The sequence below is a fragment of the Argiope bruennichi genome, chromosome 4, assembly GCF_947563725.1.
Source record: "Argiope bruennichi chromosome 4, qqArgBrue1.1, whole genome shotgun sequence".
Classification (NCBI taxonomy): domain Eukaryota; kingdom Metazoa; phylum Arthropoda; class Arachnida; order Araneae; family Araneidae; genus Argiope; species Argiope bruennichi.
The window spans coordinates 120,673,169-120,698,548 of NC_079154.1; the positions used below are offsets into that span (position 1 = coordinate 120,673,169).

Sequence of the window (25,380 nt, forward strand, 5' to 3'; positions counted from 1 at the left end):
TTTTGTTTGAGAACATATTCAAAACTTTTAAACTGTGAACTTCTCTAATAAATCGCATAGTTATGAACAAAGGATTTTTTTCGCATAGAAAAGTGGTGACTTTCTTTTTCTTGCAAACAAATGCTATATATATGTCATTGTTTGAGATGATATAAGATCGTTTTTATAACGTTTTCTATCAGATAATGTAAGTTAGCTTTTCAAATTCATGGTAATTTTCGTTGTATTATAACATTTAGGAGTCACAAGAGTTCTTTATTTCAATTTGAGCCATGTGATACATGAGCTAAAAAATGCGTAAAAATTGAAAATTGTATCACAATTCAGATTTTTGGAAACCAAGAAAGTAAAGTAAAATTAATGAAGTAATAAGGATTGAAATAATTCCGGATGTGCATAGTTATTTTTTATTATATAATTAGAGAGAAATTAAATTAAATATAACACATACAATAACACCTTCTAGTATTTTGGTATTGAAATCACGGGGGAATCCACAAAAAAGATGTCGGCGTTTCAGTTTGAAGCGATTTTAGCTTTGAACATCTTGAGAGAGAACATCTTTTAGAGAACTTCATCCACTATTCGCTTATGGATAATCATCATGGAATTTTCAAAGACCTTCGTAATCTTGAAGCGATCTCGAATTCTGAACATTTTCGATTTTCAATATTATTTAAAAATGTAACGAAATATAAAGGAATAAATATTACGAATTTTATATAAATTCAGGCTGGTCCTTAGCAAGATCTCGAAACATTACCTGAAGGATTAATAAAACTTCTTGTGCAAACACAAAACTGAAAAGTATCCTACAAAAGACTGTATTCAACTGTAAAAGCATATAAAAATGCATCCTTACTTGTAGAACAATGGAATATGGCAAATCATTATAAGTGAATACGATTTAAAAATTATCTTCAATCAAAAGACCTTTCTCCTTCTCTTTCATAAGTGCATATCGCACCACATTAACGGCAGATCAACAAGTAATTTTTTAGAATCGCCCTAGCTATAGCATGAAAACCATTTAACATGACTCTACAGTGGATTTTAAATTACACTTCCGCCAAATATAACCATAATTAAATCAGAAAATATTGAGTAGAGAGTAACTAGCTGATCAATATGCCGATAGAAATTCTTTTATAGGCATATTGATCAGCTAGTTACAAAAAGTTAGATCAAAATATCGCTGATTAAAATGAAGCTGGATAATCACTATTTAAAGAATTTTATTCCGAAATCTATAAAAATAACTCAAAAACAAAATCGTGTATGTAAAAAGATATTCCATATGTTGGAAAACTGACGCAATTACAATCTAATACTAAAATAATTAACGTTAAAATAAATTCAGATACTGCTGGATAAAAATATCATATTCATTTGCACACGGATAGACAAAGAGTCAAAATATCTACAAATGAATTTCGTCATAAATTTTATGATTTATTTTCAAATTTGGTGTAAAGACAACTTATGAAATGTCATTCATTTTATTCCAAACGATTTTGAGTTACCATGTTCACAAACGGATCTAAATCCCAAATAATATTTTGTCATTATTAAGAAATCCTTTGAAATATAAAGAATAGCCGCAATCCCGAGGTTGACATTTTGACGATTGCACACACACACACACACGCAAGCACGCACGCACACACACACGCACGCACACACACACACACACACACACACACACACACACACACACACACACACACACACACACACACATTCCTCGAAAATACAACTGCAGTATTCTGATAATGGAATTTCTCCTATAACGCGTGAATAATCACACACTAAGAAAAAGTGAAATAAATATTCTACATCGCTTGATTTCCTTTAACGTATATAGATAAAAAGCGTATTATATGTATAAAAAAACTATAGAAAAAAATTAATTCATTTTATAAAGTAATTAGGCATTGCCGATTAAATAATGCCAATAAAAATAAATTTTATTATAAATTAGAAATAAAATAAACTATTGAAATAAATTAAATTCAAGCTCGCACCATTTTTAAAAGTTATTCAGCTCAAAATATTAAATTATTTTTAGAATAAAAAAACAATAAAAAAATGAAGAAAATTACATAGAGGAAAAAAAAGCGCTTTTTTGGATTTCGTTCACATATTATATAAAACATTTATTTAGATGTTGTTTCACTACTATAACATCTAGAATCGAAGACATTATTCGCTTAGAAATTCGATAATGCTTAATTAATCATCGAAAATAATCCACAAACTTTTCCATCAATTAATGGATAAATCGATGAAACTCGATATTCTGTCGCATTCAGTGTAATTGGTGTCTCAAAAACTGGAAGGTGCTTTACCAAAAATGATCGACATGCTTATGGAAAAATAACTTGGAAGGATAATCGAAATGAATAGACTTCAATAGTTATCAATTTTGAAGTAAATCCGTACCATTCGTAATAAAATGTAATAATAACAACGAAAAGAGATTTGATTTGAACGAAAGCCAGCTGATCAGGCCATTCAGAGAGGCTAATCTGATGATCAAATAGACAGATAATAGAAAATCTGGCTATTAACTGCCTAATAGAGGATTTTTCCTCTGTTTGCTTACTGCATGCCTTAAAGAAGTAACAGAAAATATGAAAATGCTGGTTACAATATCTTTGTTTACACACAGAGAGAGAGAAAGATCTTATATATATATATATATATAGAGAGAGAGACTAATTAGTTATAAAAACCAAGTTAAAAGAAAAACAAGAATAGAACAAAATTAAACCAAATAAAATAAGAATCCGCCATGAAAACTTTCTCAAGGGTCACCCTCAGACAGAGATTCAAAAAATAGGGTATACTGAGGATAACCCTTGAGAAAGTCTTCATGGCCGATTTTTATTTTATTTGGTTTAATTTTGATTCTATTATTATTTTCCTTTTAACTTGGTTTTTATTACTAATTAGTCTAGATTCATACGTGTTTTAGTAGTAGCTGCATTTGCGCTCTCTAAATACAGTTGTGCTTTTTCTACTTTTTAGTTTGATTCCGAAATAATTTTTAGTTTCGTTTCCGAAATAATTTAAATTGTTTCAAAAATAGGTTTAAATTTCATAATGCTTATATTTTTGATTACTATATATATATAATACTAGATCTAAAAAAATCGATTCGCACAATGCTATTTAAAACGTATTAATGTAACGATTTTTTTTTAAAACTGTCATCGAAAATTCGATTCGAATATTTTTTCCATTAATCTTAGAAGAAAAAATCTGTATTATTTTATCGTAGGAAAATCAGACGAAATCGATTCACTAAACATTAAAATTTCTTATTTCTTGAATATCAGACAAATTATATTTATTTTCCATCTAAGCCGATTGCCGTGTAAGGCATAAATAGAATCTCAAAATATTAGACACTTATATTTTGAAATTAAGTGTTCTTCGAAAAAAAATCAATCCTAATGCGCGTATTTGTTTTTGTCCATGTTTGTTTATTTGCTATATTTGGCTTTTAAAAGTAATTTCTGGTAGGTACATTCTTGAGTTTGATAAACCAGTATCATACCTTCTAAGATCCATTTTAATTTTGAAAAATCATTTATTTTCTTTTTGAACTAGGTCTCCGATTTAATACAACGGAAATAATCTGAAATGATGGGATAGATCAGATAAACAGTAGAAAAGAAATGAAGTTATAATCAGTTGAAACATATTTTTCTGGAATGGGTAGATCGAAATGTTCTATAGTTTTAAGTAGTTTTTCGAAAATTTTATTGAATTTAATCCTATTCGTTCATGTATCTACGTTTCGTGATGTATAGAACTTAATTAGTAGTTAATAGACTAATTTTAAATAAGTTTTGACTTTGAATAAGATATAATACATCTGACAGTGAATTTTGGAAGGAAAATCAGAGACAAATTAATTACTTAATATTAATTGTCTTAAATATTAATTTGTACATTAAAAAATTAAATATTTAAAAAACAATCTTTCATCAGTTCACTAAGGATGTAGAAAACACATTTTAATAAAAAAAAATTTCGAAATCAGAACAAAGTTCATAAGACACAACGAATAGAAGTGGAGAAATATGTAAAATGAATATGATTAAAATTCCATTATGCATGCAAAAGTTCTATCGATTCCTTTTGATTTTACAAATTTACTTTTACTTTAACAGTATTTTTGTTTAAAACAAATTATTTAGTAATTTTTTAATAACTAATTAAACTGCTTTTATTTCAAAGTTTTATTTTATTTTATAATATTATCATTATAATTTTTTAAACTGAAGTCAATATTTTTGAAAAATTCTTCATCAAAGTATTTCTTCTTGTTCAAAAGGAATGAATGATTCTTATTGAAAAATACAGAAACTGAAATGATTTCCAAATGAACTAGAATAGAACTAGAACTTTTTCTTGTGGATGCCTTCAGCAAAATTAAATACAAAATACATATGCGCACAAAACATTTCTAAATTTCTATCCAAAATTGGAAGGAATGAAACAAAAAGGTTTCCTTTCACATTTTTTGATGAAAAACTATTTTTTTTCCTGCTCACCTACTAGCTTATCTCCTGCATGGAAGGGAAAAGCAATATTGCATTTTTTTTTGTTTGTTTCTACGGATTTGTTTTCAGAGAAAAGAAACTGTAATCGAAGTGGAGAGGGGAACAAATTTCGCATTGTTTTAAGATTTTGAAGCTTCGCTGAACTTTGGAACTACAGAAAAAGTCCATTAGTTAAATTGCAAAACCAAATTAAGTCATAAACCATAATGTTATCATTATTTTTAGGTGCTTTAAAGTTCAATTGTGAAGGAATTTACAAATTTTAATTCATATAGAACTTAATTATTCACATTAAATAGAAAATATATCAAATAAAAAAACATTTTCAAGAAAAGTAACTTACCATTAAAAGACCTTTGTATGCATAAATAGAACCTAAAAATATTGTCATGTTGTTACTTTGGCAGAATTCTAATTCTGGAATGATTTCTATATCTTCATTTTCAGGTGATGGCTGCAAAAAAATGAAATTGCTATGTGTTAGTCTTTAGAATAGAAATATCTAAAAAAATAATATTCATTTTTTCAACCAGAAAGAAAAGGTGTCTGAATAATTTTCATATTTTACAGTATATGCATATATAGATTTAAAAATTATTTCTTCATTTTCTAATTAATTTTTATGTACTTAATCGAATGCATAGACGCGCTAGAGATGTGGACATGAATTAATGAAACGTTATATATTTCTTTCAGTTTACATATTTTTATATATTTTAAATATTTCTTTATATATTTTTCTTTTTTTGTATCTTATTTTTTTTTCTTTTATATATTTTCTTTTTTATATTTGATAAAACAAATTTCAATCTTATGTCCTATTTGTTGTGTACTGATTTTAAAGGTTCTTCGATTTAAAATTTAACTTTGAATTGCTATATTTATCTATCGAATACTTTAAACGAATCTATATACATATAGTAATAAATTCATTATTTTAAAGGTAACATCCTTAGAATAATCAAACGATATAAAATAAAATTTGAATATGAAAAATTTTAAAGTTACCTAGATAAAAAAGTTAATTTTATATTTTATCACAAACTAACATAAATTATTATCCTTGAATAACAGTTTCTAATATATTTTTACACTGGGTATTTATTAAAATATTATCATTGCATACGTAATTCATTTCATTAACAGAAACACTACAAATTTAAATAAGCTGAAATTTTGTATTCCTGCTTTAATTGATTTGTCCATTGAATTATGTCTTAATTTAGATATACTGACAATTAAGCATTTCAAATTCAAATTTTGAAAAAGTATATTGAAAATATATGTACAGTTTATTAACTATTTAAAACAGTACTTTTTAGTGATAAATATATGTACAAAATATTTAGAATACCTTACATTTTTATAACAAAAATGTTCAGAACAATAAATATATTCTCTTTCGAGATGAAAATAAAAATTCAAACTTTTATTTTAACATTACAGAAGTAAAATTTCGTTAATTCATTTGTCAACCATCATATGTCTGATAGATTGAACATCTGCAAATTAAACGAAGAATTCATTTTTTCGATTTTTTTCCAAATGTTTCTCAAAAGTATTGTTTCGTCCTTCAATCAGTTCGTCCTTGTTTTAAATATGAAAAAAAAATCTGATCTTTAAAGTTAAATGTTGAAATATTAAAGCAAAATACACTGTTATTTTATTCAGTTCAATAATATTTTTAAAATATTATTATAGATTATATTTGATGATTAATGATATTGCTAATAAATTGCTGAAAATATTATTCTTAAAAATTTTATTTAATACAGAAAGTGGGTACTCTTCGGTAAATTGTTAACTAAGCAATTTAACAGTAATAAATTTAAAGTGGAATCCATCCTATCATGTTTTAATTTATTTTGATGTATGAATTTAATTTCTCTATCATAATCCAGGAAATGATATCATAAAATTTGATTGAATCCAATGATTGGTTTATAATAATATAACGGCACTCTTTAAAAATATTTAATATTCTGTTAATCTGAGTAAAATATTTTTCAGAGAGCTTTATCTAAAGAAATATGTTATTGTAAAATACGTATTTCCCCTCAAAAAAATCCGTGGCATTGTATTATTTTCTGAGGTTTTCATTTATATTAAGGAATGAGTTTAATTTTCCCTTCGTAATCCTTGTAATGAAACCATTTTAAACGTAGAGGAGAAATAAAAAAGAGAATAAACAATGTATTCTTTAAAAAAAGACCTCAATTAGTTTTTAGCATGTATGCTCATAGAGGAAGAGAAGAATGAGGCAGCGAAAGTAAGTAGAACTTTCTCGATACATTCATTAAAAACCGAGTGTCTTAATTAGGATTTTCAACTAAGTGGAATATATAAGTTGGATTTAGTTTCCAAGACACCTTATTACTCCGAGAACTTCATTTCTCTTCTAGTTTTTTTTTCAATTTATATTTTTATTTTTATTTCTAAAGGAATATAAAAGAAAAGACGATTTTATTCTTCACGGCAGAGCAGATTTCTAAAGCTTCCTATTACAACTAGAAGTTTTCAGCTCGCATGTGTTGTTTCTTTTAACTTAAAAGATATGCATTATGAGCCTTTGATAAATAATATTTAAATTGTAATCAAATTTCTAAGAACTGTTACAAGAGTGGAGTGAAAATTAAAAATTTTAAAATTTTTTTCTTCATATATATATATATATATATATTAAAAATTATCAAAGCTATTAAAGGAAAAACTACAAACTATTACGGATTTTTATTTTTAATAAGATGAAAATATTTTTTCCGGAACAAAGGGCTTAGTTTAGTTATATTAACGTCCCGTTTTAAAGTAACACTAGGGCTATTTTGGGATGGACCTCGTAATTTTGAACAGAGGTCATATGACGAGGACGAGACTTGAGCTGGCAAACTTCTACACCACCGGGAGGACATTTGGCCCAGACGGATGTAACATGCAGACCCACTTACGCGACGTTTCTTACGGAGGGAATCAGGTCTAGAACCTGAAACCCTCCGGTTCCGAAGCCGAGATCTTCCACCAGACCATTGAGATCCCAGAAACAATATGCAACTGATTTTTAAACACAATAATTTATCATTTTTAGATTCCATCCAAGAAATTTTCTGAATTACATTTTCAGTAATTTGTATTGCTTTTTATGCATAGAAATCTGTAAAATCTTTTACACTAGAAAAATGTTTCCTTTGGAACAACATCGGAAGTTTTAAATTTCAAATTAAGATCTAATTTCTCCAAACATAAAGAAGGAAATTTAGATATTCCAAAAAAATTCAGATTGATAATGATAATATTTATATTTTATTATTTTATATACGCATTCCCTAAGGGGTAATAAACAATTAAAATAATTATTCGTATAAGATACGAAATTATTGAAAATCTTTAATTTTGACATATTTTAAGTATTATCAAAATTTAATCCAGAAAGAGAATTTATAAAAAATGGAATGATCAAATTTTAGTTTATTTAAATGCATTTAATAGTTTAATATGTAATCAAAATTTTTATTCTTTTATCATTGTTTCAAAACATAAAAGAAATTGTTTGTTAATGCAATGCTATAAGGAATTTATTTAGAAAAAGAAATTAGACAGAGCAAAAATTTGTTCGAAAAAATTCTTACTGCATAATATTTGGAAAGCAATAAAAAAACTCTTATACATATTTCTCTTTAAAAACTTATTTTCAGAAAAAATAATAGAAGGAGAAAAACAGGTAAATATAGAAATTATTAATACTGACATGTTGTTTTTTTGTTTGAATTCTTTAATAAAATCGGATTTTTATTTTGTTAAATTTACAGAAAATAAACATTTGAAGATTTCCCTTAAGACAAAAAGGACACAATTTCAAGCTTTCTTTTAAAAATAAATAAGAAATCATGAAAAAAAAACATTTTCCATCCTTGCCAATTACAAATGACTTACATAAAATGAAAGTCAAAATATTGAAGAAAAATAATCTTTCAGTTCAGACGAAATGCTTTTAGACTTATTTATCCCAAAATCACATTATTGAAATTTTATTTCTAGATTTTGAACTAAGCAATGAAATGTTTCTGGATTCGTTATATACTTGGCTCTTAAATATTTGAACTAAAAAGGCCAAATTGCAACTTGAGTGTATCCATATTTTAAAAATGGACTATTTAATTTTTTATATACATTCAATATTTATTTTCCAGAAGCTAAAAATTTTAAATCACATTGAAAAACATGAATAACTTAAATATTATATCATTGTAAATTTAGATAATGTTTCAAACTGATGATTTCACAAAATAATCAGTCAATTCAAATGATGTCACAGTCACATGCAAGCCATCTATTAACTAACTTTATGATTTCTTATATCTGTTGGGCTGTAATTTCATGTCCTTTCTAATCTTTCTATATCATCAAAAAGTTTTGAAGTGAAATTGTAAAATTATAACAAAAATCACTCCTTTAAATAATTTCCACTCTTTTAAAAAATATTATGATTTTTTAAATTGTGCAGATGTAAAACATGACTACATGAAGTTATCTGTTATGCATACCCTCTGAGAATCTAAAGCAAGAAAATAAAAATTTATTGGATGGTAACGAATTTTTTCAGAGTAATCACGTTTTCCTTCAACAATTATCGTGAAATTTTATTTTTTTTCTCAAAGAGCTTTTAAAAAATATACATTAATCCTTAGAAGTATTCAGAAAACTCATTCAAATTATCAGTAAGTTATTAAGTGATATACCCGATATTTCCAGACACTTCCTTTTTAACATAGAAACTACTTTTATATAAAATAATATAATATACGAATCCTTTGGAATGAATTAAAAATAAATTTAAAAAATTGTGATAAGTAGTTCAAATTTATAACTTTACCCATCAGAATAATTACCTTATCAAAAACATCGAATGAAACATCGAAACATCGAATGTAAACATCGAATGTTTTAAAGAATTAATAACACTTGAAAGAAAATTTGCATAAAAATGAAACTGCCTATGTTGAAAAGATTAAATTTTTAATTTTAAGATTGTGCAAATTTGTTATAATAATTTTACCCAATATTTCAGCTGAATAAAGGCAAAATTTTTGATAAATTTATTATAGCTTGAAACCACTGCTGACGTTAAATATCTGTTTTAATTACTTTACTTTTCTTCCCTTCATTTATTGCGACAAATTCCTTCTAGAAATCTATTAATAATCCCAGCGCTGTCCAATCATCTATAAGCATAAACCCTATAGAAAAGTGAATCCATCTAAGATCCACTCTCCCAACTAGATTAAACAAAGATGTGAAAACATAATCCTCCCTTGGGGCTCCAAAGCAGAAAGGAAAACATATCACCGGGGTAATGGGGCGACCTTCTCAAAAGAAGGGGCTTCGGGTAGGCGAGATCCGTCAACGGTGTTGGAAAAATGCCATTCATATGCGCATAAGTAAACGAGCAAAGGAAGATGGATTAAAGAAATCTTTCATCTAACTTCAATGGAGCTGGGCTTAGGATGCTTTGTTGACAGTTTTTGAAGACTCCTGTGAAATTTATCCTTTAATCTAACGAATTCAAATTCAGTAGGTGGATTCCTATGGTTATTTGCTTCTTTTCTGAGAAAGAAAAGAGGCGTGAGAGGTGCAGAGTGGATTTAAAGAAGGGTGTAATTATGATTAATTGTCTGTTGGCTCGTAATATAAAATGTCACATAACTAGTTAGGGAGTCGTGCGAAATGAGTTTATGTTATGTCGGGAGAGAAAAGAATTTTTAACGGCAACTAAACTGATACCTTAGTGGAGATTAGAATTCCGTAACAAGGAATTCAGGGTTCGCTCAGTTAAAAGTTTTGTGTGATTTGCGCAGTGAATTCTTTTTTTTTTTTTAGAATGCCTTTTAGTAATTCATCTAAAGAATCAATAATCAATTTGGCAATTTGTAAATGTAATACAAAATTGAAATATTTATTAATCATATGAAACTTTAATAACAATCCCGATTTGCATTTTTTTTATTAGATTGAATTTAAGATTTAATATTTTGGTTTATACTTTCAATGGCATTCTTCATGTACGTTTTGCTTATTTGACTGAATTTAAGAATCAAATTTCTGTCTCATATTTTCAATGTAAAAATTTTAATATTAAGGCTAATATTTTATTAGAAAACAGATATGTCTTTTCATTATTTTTACTCTATAAATGTAAACTATTATTAATATTTTAATATCGTATGAACAAAATTAATTCAAGTGGAATTGCAAATTGATTGAAACTTCTAATATTCTTATATATCATAATTTTTAGTAATAACTTTAAAATCAAAATTTTTAAGAAAATGTCAAATACAGAATTTTTTAATCTTCAAACATTTATCGATTGTATGATATAGACCTTAACTGTTATAATAACATTTAATGTGTGAAATCCATTAAAATTTTATCGCCGGTATTTAATCGCTAATAGGAGGCTAATAACTACATATGAAGTTTCGTATATCCTTCTTTCTAATAGTGATAGAAGAATCAAAATTTGTATTTCCAGCATTTTTTCGTGGATTTTATATGAAAAGTCAAAACGGAGTATTGATACTAGAGATTCTGAACAATTTTAAATACGTAAATACCTCTTTATGCTTTTCAGTTTTACTATTTTTTTAGTAAACATTGTTTCCTATGAATTAATAACATTTGTTTCAATATCCAATGAAGAAGGGCTGAAAAAAATTAAAGAATATCGGTTCTCCTAACGACTTCACTTTCTAAAGCGTATAAACTACTTCTAAAAGTATAAATAATGTTTTATATGAATGTTAATTGACAGAAGAATTTGTTTAAATAAAATTTCGTTACATAAAATTTGTCATTAATTTATGTTGCATAAAATCACTAATTGGATCGAATGACTTATTTTTTAATTAAATGACGTTCATTGTGTAACATCCAAGTTAAGATCTGGACTGGAAATTATTACAGAAAGCTACTGAGTAAAATTTGAAACATTCTAAAATTTATTGAAAATAAAAACACATAAGAATCTTTGAAAAATAATAGAGTCCCTGATGAATTTTGAAATGAAGTTTGTGGTAGTATATACTCAGAAAACATGTACCTCAAATCAAACTCATAAAATGTTATTGAAAATATATATTAATAAGAACGAGAATTAATATCTACTCAGAAATCTTGTGCACCAAAAATGAAAAATCGTAAAATCTTATTGCAAATACATATTAATAAGAACGAGAATTAATAACTTCTCAGAAAGTTTGTACCCCAAACATTAAAAATCTTAAAATTTTACTGTAAACACGTATTAATAAGAACGAGAATTCATATCCACTCAGAACGCCTGTACCCCAAATATCAAAAAAATCTTATTGTAAATACGTATTAATAATAATATTTATGACAATAAATGACATTCCAGTAAGAAAGAGTATGAAAATAATCCGACAAATGTCCGAATTCTCAAAATGCGATATTTATAATAAAATAGCAACATAATTATGAAACAAAAGGATACTATTCTCACTCTGAACTTAAACAAAAAAAATTCTTCCAAACATTGGATTTTCATCTCTGCAGCGAATAACGGAATTATCAAGCTAATGATTAAATAATTAAATTCCTCAGTGTCGATTCAACATTTACACAGTCTTCACCGCACAGCTTGCTCGTCTTTTAATTGATTTAATTTTCAGGAGAGAAGACATGATTTTTTTCAGTGCGCTTACGCTCTGCTTCTTATTCATGATTCATTACATGTTTATTTACTTAGCTTAATCCAGTCTTACATTGTTGGATGAATGCTTACAATATTAATGAATTTTTTTCGCAGTTTTGTCTCTTCTTCGCTTGCTCACTTGTCATCAATTTAGTATGCAATGTTTGGTTTGGTAATTATATTCCGTTAGAATGGTTAAAAAGATAATTAGAATAGTTATGAATTTAGTTAATTTGATTTACTATTTGCGAGTACACAATAACAGATTAAGTAGCACTGATTATCGCTTCTAGAAGTTTTAATCAAGAAATTTCAATCAATATGGAAGAAAATATTTTAATTACAATTAATTAAACTAGATATTTAATCCTATAATGAATTTTTTCTTGAAATGGTATTTCTAAATGAATAGTTTAATGCTTCAAAAGATAAATTTGGTCATATTCTGCCACCAATATTGTTAAAGAGAAAAAAAAAAGTTATAAAATTCCTTCAATAAATACAATCAAGTACAATCAAAATTCCTTCAAAAAATACAATCATGTACAATTAAAATTCCTTCACAAATTCAATGAATTAAATGAAAATGAAGTACAAAAGCTATATTTGGTCGTATTTTGTAAAGTATTGTTAAAGAATATATCGTTGCATTGTTAAAGAGAAAAAAATGATAAAATTCCTACATCATGTACAATCATGTACAATTAAAATTCCTTCAAGAATTAACTCAATTAAATGAAAATTAAATACAAAAATTTCATTCGGCCATATTTTGCCACACAAATAATTACAGAAAAAAAATTGATAAAATTCTTTCAAAAAATACAATAATGTACAATCAAAATTCCTTCAAGAATTAATTTTATTAAATCAAAAGGAATTACAAAAACTATGTTTGATTATATTCTAACACGCATCTAGTTGAAGGAGAAAATTGACGAAATTCCTTCAAGAAGTACAACCATGCAGACAAATAAAAATATCAAAATTCAACTTCAAATGATGGTATCAAAAGTCGATGACAGACATCATCTAGATACACACATGAAATCCAATAACAGAGTTTTATATTATTTGATCTAAAAAATAATTTACTTGAACAAAAGAAATTATATTTTTATGATAAACATTCATATAAAGTGGAATAAATTAGAAGTACAGACTCGTTCGATTTTTAAAGAAACGAACAAGAAAAAAAAAGCAGGAAATAATCCAACGGGGTTTTAGGATTAATGATTTTTCAATTAAAATCATCATATACCTTATGACTTGAAAATATAAATTCCGATTTTCGAAGAATATCAAATGTAATCATAAAAATGTACATAAGTCAAAGAAAAAAAACAGATTAATCATTTTTAATCAAGATTTTGAAATACTCTAAAAAATATGAAAATTTCTATCACTACAAAATATTATAAAATGAACTATTTTACTCTCAAAAATATTTTGTGAAACAAATAAAAATGTCATTATTAAAAATAAGATAAACCACATTCATTACAGTACGAAAGAACTTAGAGAAAAGAGACATGGTCTTTATGTTTGCAAGATAGGAAGTGCAAATTCTCTTGACTGCAACATTCATATTAACGCAGTCTGAGGGTAATTGCACAAACCTTCAACTTCAATTCCTCTGAGCTGCTATCTGCTGAACATTTTCTCTTCTTCAGAAACTTTCAACATCATTTATTTTAGTAAAATAAATGAGAAACGCAGTTCTTTCTCGAGTAGAAGAAAAAGTTCCTCTCTATTTATCCTTCGGGGAGATATATTCAGAATTATCACGCACCAAAATTGATTTTTTCGAAGGTAACATTTTATTTATCTTATGAGTGAAAAAGACCATATATTTCTTTTAGAGGTAATTACTGAAAAGTAAGAGACGAAGAAAAAGGAAAAAGTTTTATTAAAAATAAATTGTCAAAAAGTGAAAATTACTGATTATTGATCCTAAAAAAGAAAGAGGGGGTGGGGAGGTCAAGAAGCATTTCTCGCATCTATTGCAGGGGAAATATCTTGAGAAAATATTTTGAATAAAAGAAGAAATGTTGCAGTTAAATTGAAAGAAAAAAATAATGATGATGTGAAAGATGATTGCTTAAATTGGAAAGCAAGTTCTTGTGCAGATGATATTGCCTTTTATTAAGGAAATTCAATGGAGATATTTTCCTTTCAAATGAGAAGAAATTTTTCTTTCTTTCTTTTTTTTAAACTAAAGATTAGTTTTTTTTGTGATTTCTTTCACAAGTAATTACACATTAATGAAATTCATAGAAATACTGAAAAGAGTTACTTAAGTTAAAAGTTAAATTTATCCTCGAATGATTCAAATATTTTGTTTATAATGTTATTTTTTCAGACCCTTTTTAAAGTAACCATTTGGGCATTTTTTGAGCGACATTTCAATGATTCATATTTATTTCGAAATGTTCATTATCCTTTTTTGAGTTTTTGTTTATGCACTTTATAGCGCTCAAATATTTAGTTAATTAATTTTATTATTTTTATTCTGAAGCTATATGAATAAGATTCAGAAATGGAAATGAAAAAAGATATCTAATTAATTTTCTTTGTTTTAAATACTGCTTTAGTTTTACTGTAAATTACTGATTTTTACAATTTATATTTATTTTTCAATTGTTATAAGGATCTTTTCGAGCGTTTGCATAGCACATATTTACATTATATATTTATAGTTCACAAAAGAAAATAAATAGAATATGTGCAGCATTCATGATTTTTATTAGAAGCTGTAAAATTAGTTCTTGGAAAAACATTTATCTTTATTTCCTTATGTAAATATTTCCTTTCTCTAAATTTAATAATTCGTTTTTATTTTTATTTTCTCATTCAACAGAAATGCTTTGAGTTTAACTGTGCCCGTTTAATTAAGAGTATTATTTGTTTTATTTAATTAAATTGCAATTAATATAATTCAAGCCACCTAAAGAACTATGATATTGTTTTTGTAATCATACAAGAAACATCTTTATAAAATAAGGCTTTCTTTTCTAGCCACAGAATTAGACATTAAAAAAAACTCATAATTACTGGATGGAATATTTTTTGGAGGCAATAGCTATTATCGTATAAGAATTAACATTTTGCTGATCTCAGATTTCAACTTTTATGTAAAAATGTATATTTTGAAATTTGTAAAAATGTATATTTTGAAATTTGTAAAAATGTATATTTTGAAATTTGTAAATAAACAAATTTCTATCCTTTATATATCAGATGACCCATAATGGAAAATGGAATAGCGATGAATAAATTTTTGGTAGAACAGTTATATCAAAATACGTATTATCGAGTTGGTTCTCTAATAATAACTGTCCCGATTTGGAATTCAAATGATTAATCTTTCTCAATATATTAGCATTTATTTATTATAATAAATTAGAATTCCACTTTAATATTTGTACGAATTCTCTCTGCTTTAAAAATAATACAGAATCATCAAGCAACATTCATGATTTTTTATGAAAATAGATAAAGCAAAGTCATTTATAATGAATTTTTTTAATACTCAGACGCAAAACTATACTACAAATATTAAAATATTACTGCATTAATAAAATTAAAGGTAAAATATTTAAGATATCACATTAGCTGAATAGATGTTGACCAATAAAGTTAAATTTTCTGAAAAGGCATTTTAGTCTCTGAAAAATTGCTAAAATTAAATACTGAAGAGACTGATTAAGAAGTTTTTTAAATTTGATTGCATATTTTTTGCTCATAGTTAAGCTATAGTTAATGGTTAATTTGTTAATTTAGACTAGCTAATTTATAGATGATGACTATTTTTCTGTAATTCATTCTGATTGCTATGTTTCGCATATTTTGAAATTATATATTTTTTTGAAAAGAAAAGAAAATCTTAGATAATAATGGAACATTTGATAAAACATTTTTATATTAAATATAGTTACTAAATTGATAAGATTTTTGGATATATGGCGTATCTGCTTTTCATCATTCTGAAAGATTAATCTAATGATTATAGAAATATAAAGAAAAGCGCGCGAATGATTTAAAGAGAGCACACAAATCTGTGAGAGAAAAAAGTTTTAAAAATTCTTAAAACTAATAAATAATAATTTTTGACATCGTCTGCTGTCAAAATATAGTACATTTCATACTGTATAACGGTTCCGTTTAAATGAAGTTTAACAACCTAATTGCTAAATTGTATTATAGAAATAATTCTCTAAGATGAAACATTCATTTGGAGTAATATAATTTTTATTTATCAATAAGCTAGTGTTCTTTATCAGTTTTATTCGATCAGTATCTAATTTTAAAGTTTTCAAGGTCTTCTTACCTAACAAACCGTCCATGATCATAAAATAATATTCTTAATGACTTATCAAATAGAAATAAAAGCATTGTATAGAATTTTGTTTAAAAATGTGGTGACCAGCAAGAAACAGAAATCGTCTAGATAGTCCTATATTACTAAATCAATTGCGGTAGAATGGGATCAACTGGTGATTTCTTTGGGCGATTTCTGTATCAGACAGCAAGCTGTGGATCCTGAAATTCTTCAGAGCTCTGGGATTTGGCCTAGCTTAGGGATGGCATTAAATAGTTTTTCAAAATAAAGCAGATTATATATATGTTCTCGATTTCTTAAAATTGTATTCTTTCAACAGTTACTTCTAAGAAAAATTCTGGAAATGGAAAATTCTCCTAAATACAATATTTTTATTTCATATTACTTAGTAATTTTTTTTAATTTTCATCATTCTTGTAGATGTTTTAATTTAATTATTATGTTAGTAGAGTTACTAATATAGTTTGCATTCTAAATGTTATTTGCTAAAAATAGAAAGCTGCTTTTATTTTACCTGAGACGTGTAAACTCACATTTCATGGATGAATAATTTTTTTGGTATTGATGTTAGATCCCTTGAATATATTTTACACATAATAACTGACACAGTGAGTGAACCTTTTTCCCCCTAATTAATAGCGTTTTAGAATATTTTACTTTATATATTAAACTTTTGAAACAAAATTGATTACATAAACACACAATCAATTTTATTATAAATAAAAAAATAACTCATAATATTTGGATATTTTGCTAGTGTATTCATACCGACATCATTCACTACTTTAAAAAAAAATGACAGTCTCGCAGCCTCAACAACTAGACTAATTTCGGCACTTCTCAAACATAGTTAATACATTACAATGTTTCACATTCATTGTGCAAGATTATTATAGAATCACATTTTTTTTGGTTATAAAAAGATACAGCACAAATTTTTTGATTTAATTAAATACTACGTTTTTAAAGTTTAAGTAATTCCTTATGTGTGATCTTCAAGTTTGCTGATCGAATAACCGCATTTTTTATATAAAAAGAAAATCATATATAAATCGAATAGAAAATCATATATATATATATATATATATATAGATAGATAGATAGATAGATATAAAAATTCGTAGATCTATAAGTACATATACTAAATATTAATTATGACATAAATTATATGGAATTCATAGACATCATAACAGTTCTATAAATTCTTGGTTGAATCAAAATAACAACACTTTCCCAATCTTCAAATTATATAATGAAGAAAACTACACAATCTAGGGCTTGAAAATAATGTTGGAGGATTTTTTTATTCTTTATTGTCAATATTTGTTTAGACTGATCCACGTCCGTTTTGAGAAATTTAAACATTTAAATCAGTAGGACATAATGTTAAACGTCAGGATTAATCTAAACGCAGTTATAATCACAAGAATCTTCAGAAATTGAAACTGGAATAGGTCAAAGAAAGAAAAAATAAAAGTCAGTTAAAAACATCAAATATTGGCTTAGAAAAAATATAAACTTAAAAAAAAAGCATTTTGATACAAAGCATAAGATAACTTAATTCTGCTCATATATTAAGTGGTGGAATGAATTTAAAAATTAAACTATTTTTTTAATTGTGTTTGCAGAAATTCATGATATTATTTCGGAAAAAAAGTTTGTTTAATATAAATTATCTCTATTAGCACAAGATATTATGTATCACAATCCTATTGCAACACTATTGTTAGGCAATAAGTACAAACATGAATGACAAACAAATATTTTTATTCTTATGGGCTTCTTAAAACATTAAATGTATTTTAAATAAACGTAAAACCTCAACTATTTTATTAGTCAAAACGACATTAAAAACGATCACATTAAAAAATTTCAAGATAATCCAAATTCCGCGACTTTTCCCGTGTTTTCAATAGTAGAAACATGCAGTTAAAAGAACATTTCCAAATTCAAAAAGCAAGATTCCTCAAGCACCTGATTAAAAATAACTAAGGCCATTATCACTAAACCTAGAAAAAACACGGGGAATCCATCCAATAAACATAAATATTTCCTTGAGACAGTTTTATGACTTTAAAAACTGGTGCTCAATCAGGGAATAGTGCTTAGAACAAACTTAGCGTTATTTATCACATAAGCTCTGAATCTCTAGATTTTAGTTGTAAAAGATATTGTGGCTTTCAAAATTCACATTAATGTTATCACTAAGCATTATAAATTCAAGTGATAAAAGTACTTAGGTAAGCTGTAAATTATTGTTACATGAATGATTTAGTCGCTACACCATTTGGGAGAAAAAATTTCTGGACCAGTTATTCGCTACTTTTAATGACTAGTAAAAGACAAATATGTGATTTCGTAATATTTGAGACAAGAAATAATTTTTCTATTTTTTTGTGTTGTCATAAAATGAAAAAGGGCTGCAAAAATGTAGATTTAAATCATACATTTTCTGAAAATTCTTCAATTTAATTCTTTAAAATGCATCTTTTCAAGTATCTTAAAGGCATATATTTAATCTTGAGAAATATGAAGGAAGAAACTATCAGTATTATTTTAAGGAAACATCAACTTGAGTAATAAAAAGTATTTAAGTAGATTGCAAATTGTATACTAATTATTTAATCTCAAAATTATTTTCGAAAAATTATTGAGAGTTTATTGTTGTTAGTTTAGCTGCAAGTAAATATGATTAACAAATATACCATACCATTACGTGTGAGCAAAACAACGATATTTTTTAGTTAACTGGTAAAAACTATGATAAAATATATTATTCAAAAATGTAAATTTAACTCTCGTATTTTTTCTAAAAGTGCTCTTAGATTAAATTCTGTTAAACGGATTAGGTAATCCAAAAATATTATTTTATAATCCGAATGTGTATTATTAAAAATTTAAATTCATTATTATTTAAAATAATTTAAAAATTTATAAAATAAATTTCATTATAATTTTAAAATTATAATAACATTTATTTTTCAATTGATAATTTTATATAATTTTTAAAGGAAGATATATTATTGGTCTTCTTTTCTTGGTGAGATAGTAATGAAAATTGTATTAATTTTATTAGAAAGTTTTCTAATTAAATTATTTGTGCTTTTAATCTATCTAACTTTCAGATAAGGGACTTACTGTTTTACTTCCGTGGTCGACTTGAATAATATTAAACAATTTTTAAAATAAAAAAAAATGTGAATACAAATCTAGCATACTTGTGATAAGTATTTAAAAAGTCACTTTTGCATTTAATTCATTTTCTGTTTGTTGAAATAAATACTATTTCTAATAATTAAGAAGCCTGTTGTGGATTATCTTTATAGAATCGGTTTCTAAGTTCGATTAAAATTTTCTAAGCCCTACCATCATAGAATAGAAAATATTAGATTTAGTTTCACATCTAAATAATGAAAAAATTGTTGATAAAATTTCGAATGATTTATGAAAATTGAAGCAGAATTACAGATATTATCTTAATAATTTAATTAGCAATTTAAGTATCATTGCTGTAATGAAAATAAAGCACATAATGTCTATTGAATCGCACCATAATGTTGCAGAAATTTTTTAAAAGAAGTCGAATGTAATTTTCTAGGTTTGTAATTTATACATTTGCCGATTTCTTTTTATGTCTACTCATTTCGTTTGGAGTCCCATTCATTTTTGAAATCAATTTTAATTAAAATCAATTAAATTTAATGAAGTGGCAAAATGAGTTTGAAAGTTTAATAGCTTAGTGTAATTTAGTTATATTAATATACAGTTTTAAAACAACATTAGGGCTATTAAGAGACCGGTTCCATAATTTTGGGCCGCAGTTGGATCACCAGAACGACACCTGAGCTGGCATCTCTTCTCCAAACTTTCACATCATATTAGCGAGATGACATTTGATCCCGTCGGATTTAACATGCATTAGACCAGATTACACGACGGTATTTCAGTGGAATCGGGACTCGAACGAAGACGAGATCTTATTGCCAGGCCACAATGGCCTGAAGGGTGGATTGCATGTGCATCCATAACAGTAAGTTGTGAAGAAAATTGTAAAATCGCATCAGCTTTCTCCGTATACAGGAAAACATTTTCTGATGTATGTGGAGATTATTTTTAAGCCATAATTCATAATCGAAAATATAATTGCATGACTTCAATAACATAATTCCCATAGACATTTCAGACAATTGATTCTGTTTCCAAAATAAAATTCAATTTCTGCCATTTCATCTCCTAACACTAATCAACTTCAGAACTGATTTGCCGAAAATAGTTTTAAAAAAATACAAGACCTTTCAGCCCTGAAATGCTCTTTCCATTTTTACCGACTTCCTGTTCCATTTCCTTCAAAAAATAGGAGATAGAACAATAGCGGGTCCACAGAACGATCTAGATTTCTCGGGAAAACGGAAATCAAAAACTCACGGATGACTCAGAAGTCAATCGGTCAGTGGAAAACTTCGGACATAAACTTCTTCCATAACTTCATTTCGTCCACGGCGTCTACGACGGGTATCGATTGTTTTTGTCAATATAATGAAGGAGAAACGGCAAGGGGAGGAAGGAGAAGAGGTGAGACGACAGGCTGAAGAAATGAAACGCCCGGTATTTTCTGTTGGACATTCTGTTTCCGCGAAATGGGTTTATTATTTTCTGCTTTCTTTTATTGTCCTTTTTTGTGTTAGACGAATGCTGAGAAGAAATTTGGCGCTGTTTCAGAAGCCGGGTTCAATTGTTGCTTTTTATATGTATTGTTATGGAACTGTGAAACAAAGTCGAGGAATAAAGGATTTATAGAGGAAATATACGAATTCGAACTGGAAGAAAAGAAAATATGAAACATACAATGATATAAATTTTTACAAAAAGAATGTAGTTTAAATATTTGTAGATTAAAAGTAACGCACAATACAGAATTTTATTTGCTTAATCGACTCGTGAGATATTGATAAGACAGGTCAATTTTTAATAAACAAATGCGCCCAGAAATTTTTCTTTTTTTAAAAGAAGATGCTGTTTCATAAAGATTTCGTAATAACATTAATACGGTATGTTTCCAATTGAGCTCTATACAGTGGTTAAAAACCACAGAAATGCGTTTTATAACAATCATAATATTCTTATAAACATTATACCAATTGTCATTGGTAAGCTAAGATGAGAAGTTTGATCGATTTATTTGCAAAATAATGTGATTTTTGAAAAGCAGAGAATCACAGGAATGTAATTAGAAAATCCCAACAATAATATAGCACAATAATTAAAGGAAAAAAAATACTTATTGTCTTTAAAAAATTTCGTCACTAAAAGAAAAATAAGGGCAGTTAATAAGCACAATGCAGTCTCAAAATTTTTTAAATCTGATATATCTGATTTTTATTAAAACAGCAAAATAGTTTAAGTTAAAAGTATAGCCTAAATTTATCAATTTGCATTAGATTGAAAATATACCAATTTTAAATGCGTTAGCATCCTAAAATTTATTAAAAGTTTTTCATAAATAACATTTGTAAATAAGACTGGTGCTAACTACCCTTTTTGAAATTATGGGAAACATTTTGATTTGAATTAATAGCTGAAAGGCACTTCTATAACCTGATAATGCTTATAAGTCGGATACTATCTATGAACTGTGTCATTCAAGAAATATGAGATTAAATTAGTCCATAACACTTTACAAAATGCATAGTTGGTCTTGGAACTACCAAGGAACGTATCGGTCGTAAGGGCTTGACAAATTTGCTTTTAAAACTTCATTAAATTTTTAATTTAAAATTCAAAGAAAAGATTTTTTTCAACTTTGGCTGTATTGATAGACGTGAACTAACATTTAGGACTTTAAATCTGAAAACGAAAAATAACTTTTCCTTTATACCTATTCATACAATTTTTTTCTAAATGTAAGTAAACATTCAGAAATATTTATGATATATTAAAACATAGATTTCTCTTGTTTATACAGCGATTTTTTCGTTTTATTCGTTGATACCACATAAATATACTAATTTGTAAAGGAGATCGTTGCTTTAAGTAAGAATAAATTTCAAAATAATATGAATAGAAAATAATATGAAAAGATTTCATAAAATTATAAATCTAAATTTAACATTAGAAATGGATGCAAGACGATGATTGATTGAATATTGAAGAAAACGAGGAAGCGCAGAATATGGCTTATCAATAATGATCTGAAATATGACGCAATACAAAAATTCTTGTTAAAAGAATTCAATGTATAGCTATGTATTTATTTTATGGTTGTTGACATTCTAAAAATTGCAATTACTAGAATTTACATTACTAGAAACGTTTACTAGAAGTCTCTTAAAAAGGATATAGAAATTTGTAAATGTAATTAAATAATATTCCCAAGAAATATTTTCTTTGAAATCTTTTCCTAGCTATATAATAGAAGGTATTGCAAATATTCTAACAATAGATTCTCAAATCTCGTTGAAAATACGATACGCCCACCTATTTTAGACATACTCCCACATGCGGTATTTTTTCAGAAACCGGATTATAACTTTGTTCTTTTTATCTAAAGAAATTATTTTACCTAACCTTGTTACTTTATCCTGAAGCTTTAAAAATATTGCTCTAAGAAAAAAAAACTGTACCATAAGAAAATGCCTTTTAATTTTATTAAATTCTGACGTTAATATTTATTTTTGGATACACCTTTTAAAACAAGGTTTATTTTATATATTTTTTTTCCTTTTAGTTTCAGACGATTTTATTTTTTCCCTCTGAAATCAACTTCTAGAAAAATAAAATTATAAAATATCTATTTAAAATTCTGGAATGAAGTTTCAAACGACTGGTTTTTTTTCTCCTAAACATTTATACATTCAATATAAATCTAATTCGAAAACATTAATATATTTCAAGAAATACGTTGAGGTTGCAAAATATACTTCTGATTGAAATATTTGCACATAATTTTCAATATTTAAATGAAGTATACCGAAATGTTACTCAGTATTATTTTATTTAAATATTTGTAATTAGATAAATCCAAAAATTATTTTTCTTTTAAACGGCTTCATAATAAAATATGGAATTACTTAAATAGGTATAAATTATAAGACAAAATATAACAGATCAAATTATCTAATTCATAAATATAACCATATAAATAGGATTCCTACCAGTGGAGCACCTGTTGTTGTTTTTCTGTAAAATGGATCTATAATTTGCCACGTTGTGAGTATGATGACGTCGATCATGACCAGTACACCAACTACCATAAACAGCTTGTAATCTTTGATTATCTGTAAAAAACGAAAAAGGAAAGCAAACAAACGATAATTAAAGCAAAAATGTAATATTAGATAAATACATAAATTCTTATTAATCTGAAGTTAATTCTAATACTGATACTTTAAGACAGCTGAAGGTCAACAGCAACATTTCAAGAATAAAAAATCAATGCTCATCTGATACGTGGTGTGCTTTTCTATTAAGCATTTTTTCATAACAATAAATCCTCAAGATCATTAGCCTCTATCTGCTTAAAAAATCTTATATGAAGTTAATAATTTTTTTTTAGTATTTTGAATAGCTTATATTTTTAATTCTTTCTAGAAAATCTTAAAACTAGTTTTTGCAATATAAATATAACTTTCACGAAAATAATGATGGGTCTGTGAAGATTTATTTTTAATATAAACTTAAATGTTAACATGTTTATGCTTGCCTTATAGATTTTGTCTCTATGAAATTTTATCTTTTCTATTGATTGTTTAGCTGTGCCTAAGAAAATCTAATTACTTTTTTAGATGCAAATTGATCCAAAATAATAACAAATTTCTTTTTTCTTGAAAAATTGTTTTCGTTTAAGGAAGAAAAAACATGACGTTAAAAATTAAAATTATCTTTTCATGAAATACAAAGATGCTGTATCAAGAAAAGACATTCTACATCGAATTAAGTAAAAAAGAAGAAAAAGGAAATTTGCTTCAAAAAGGATGAGCCTCTATGAATTGATTTCTTTTTTCGCACAAAAATAATCTTAGATAAACTACCATTTATCCATTACTGGTAAACGAGAAAGAAAATTTATTAATGGTAGAAGTTAACGAATTAAAAAGTACCCATAATCAAAATCAATTGTCTGACCAAGGGTAGTTTTGCGGTCAAACCAAAATTTACGACTTGAACTTTCAGTTCCGTATAAAAACTTGGATCAAGAAAGCCTCGTCGGAGAAAAAAGAAAATTCCTTTACAGAAGCTGAGGGAATCAATTCCTGCTTATTGATTTCCACTTAGGCCTATGGCAGCTGAAAAAGAGCGATCCTATACATTCTTCTGCTGCAGAAAGGGAAAAAAGAGAATATTCTAAAAAAAAAAAATCTTAATATTTTTTTTTCTAACTGTAGAAAATCATAAAGAATAAATTTATTCTGCTTTTCCCCCTAAATTCAAAGAGTGTCTTTCTTTAGCCAGGTTACTCAATAAGAAAAAGACGAGGATAATGATCCGTATCCTTTGTGGACTATCCTTTCAATTGCAATCGGGTTTGGGCATCTTTTGTGCAAAGCAATAAATGTCACTTTGAACGGAGTGAAGATGCATATTTTCCTTTCGAAGCTAAACTGCTCAGTTTGTGATGCTCGAGGACAAAATTGGCCTCGTTCAGATATTTGCATCGATTGAAGAAGACATGACATTTGACTCGAAACATTTTATAAAGAGGAATTTAGTTTATTAAATGTTTTATTGGAACAACTGTAATAAAAGGAAAAGCTTTCACA

At 26.5% G+C, this 25,380-nt stretch overlaps 1 protein-coding gene across 2 annotated transcripts in view; it reads right to left on the reverse strand.

Moving 5' to 3' along the window:
• LOC129966988 (gamma-aminobutyric acid type B receptor subunit 2-like) overlaps positions 1 to 25,380 on the reverse strand; it is a 332,348-nt gene that overhangs the window by 49,228 nt on the left and 257,740 nt on the right. For both annotated transcript variants that reach the window (XM_056081613.1, XM_056081612.1), the window contains exons 13-14: positions 23,776 to 23,898; positions 4,918 to 5,028 (exon numbers count right to left, since the gene is read on the reverse strand). In XM_056081613.1, the coding sequence (XP_055937588.1) occupies positions 4,918 to 5,028; positions 23,776 to 23,898 (234 nt within the window). The remainder of the gene's footprint in view (positions 1 to 4,917; positions 5,029 to 23,775; positions 23,899 to 25,380) is intronic.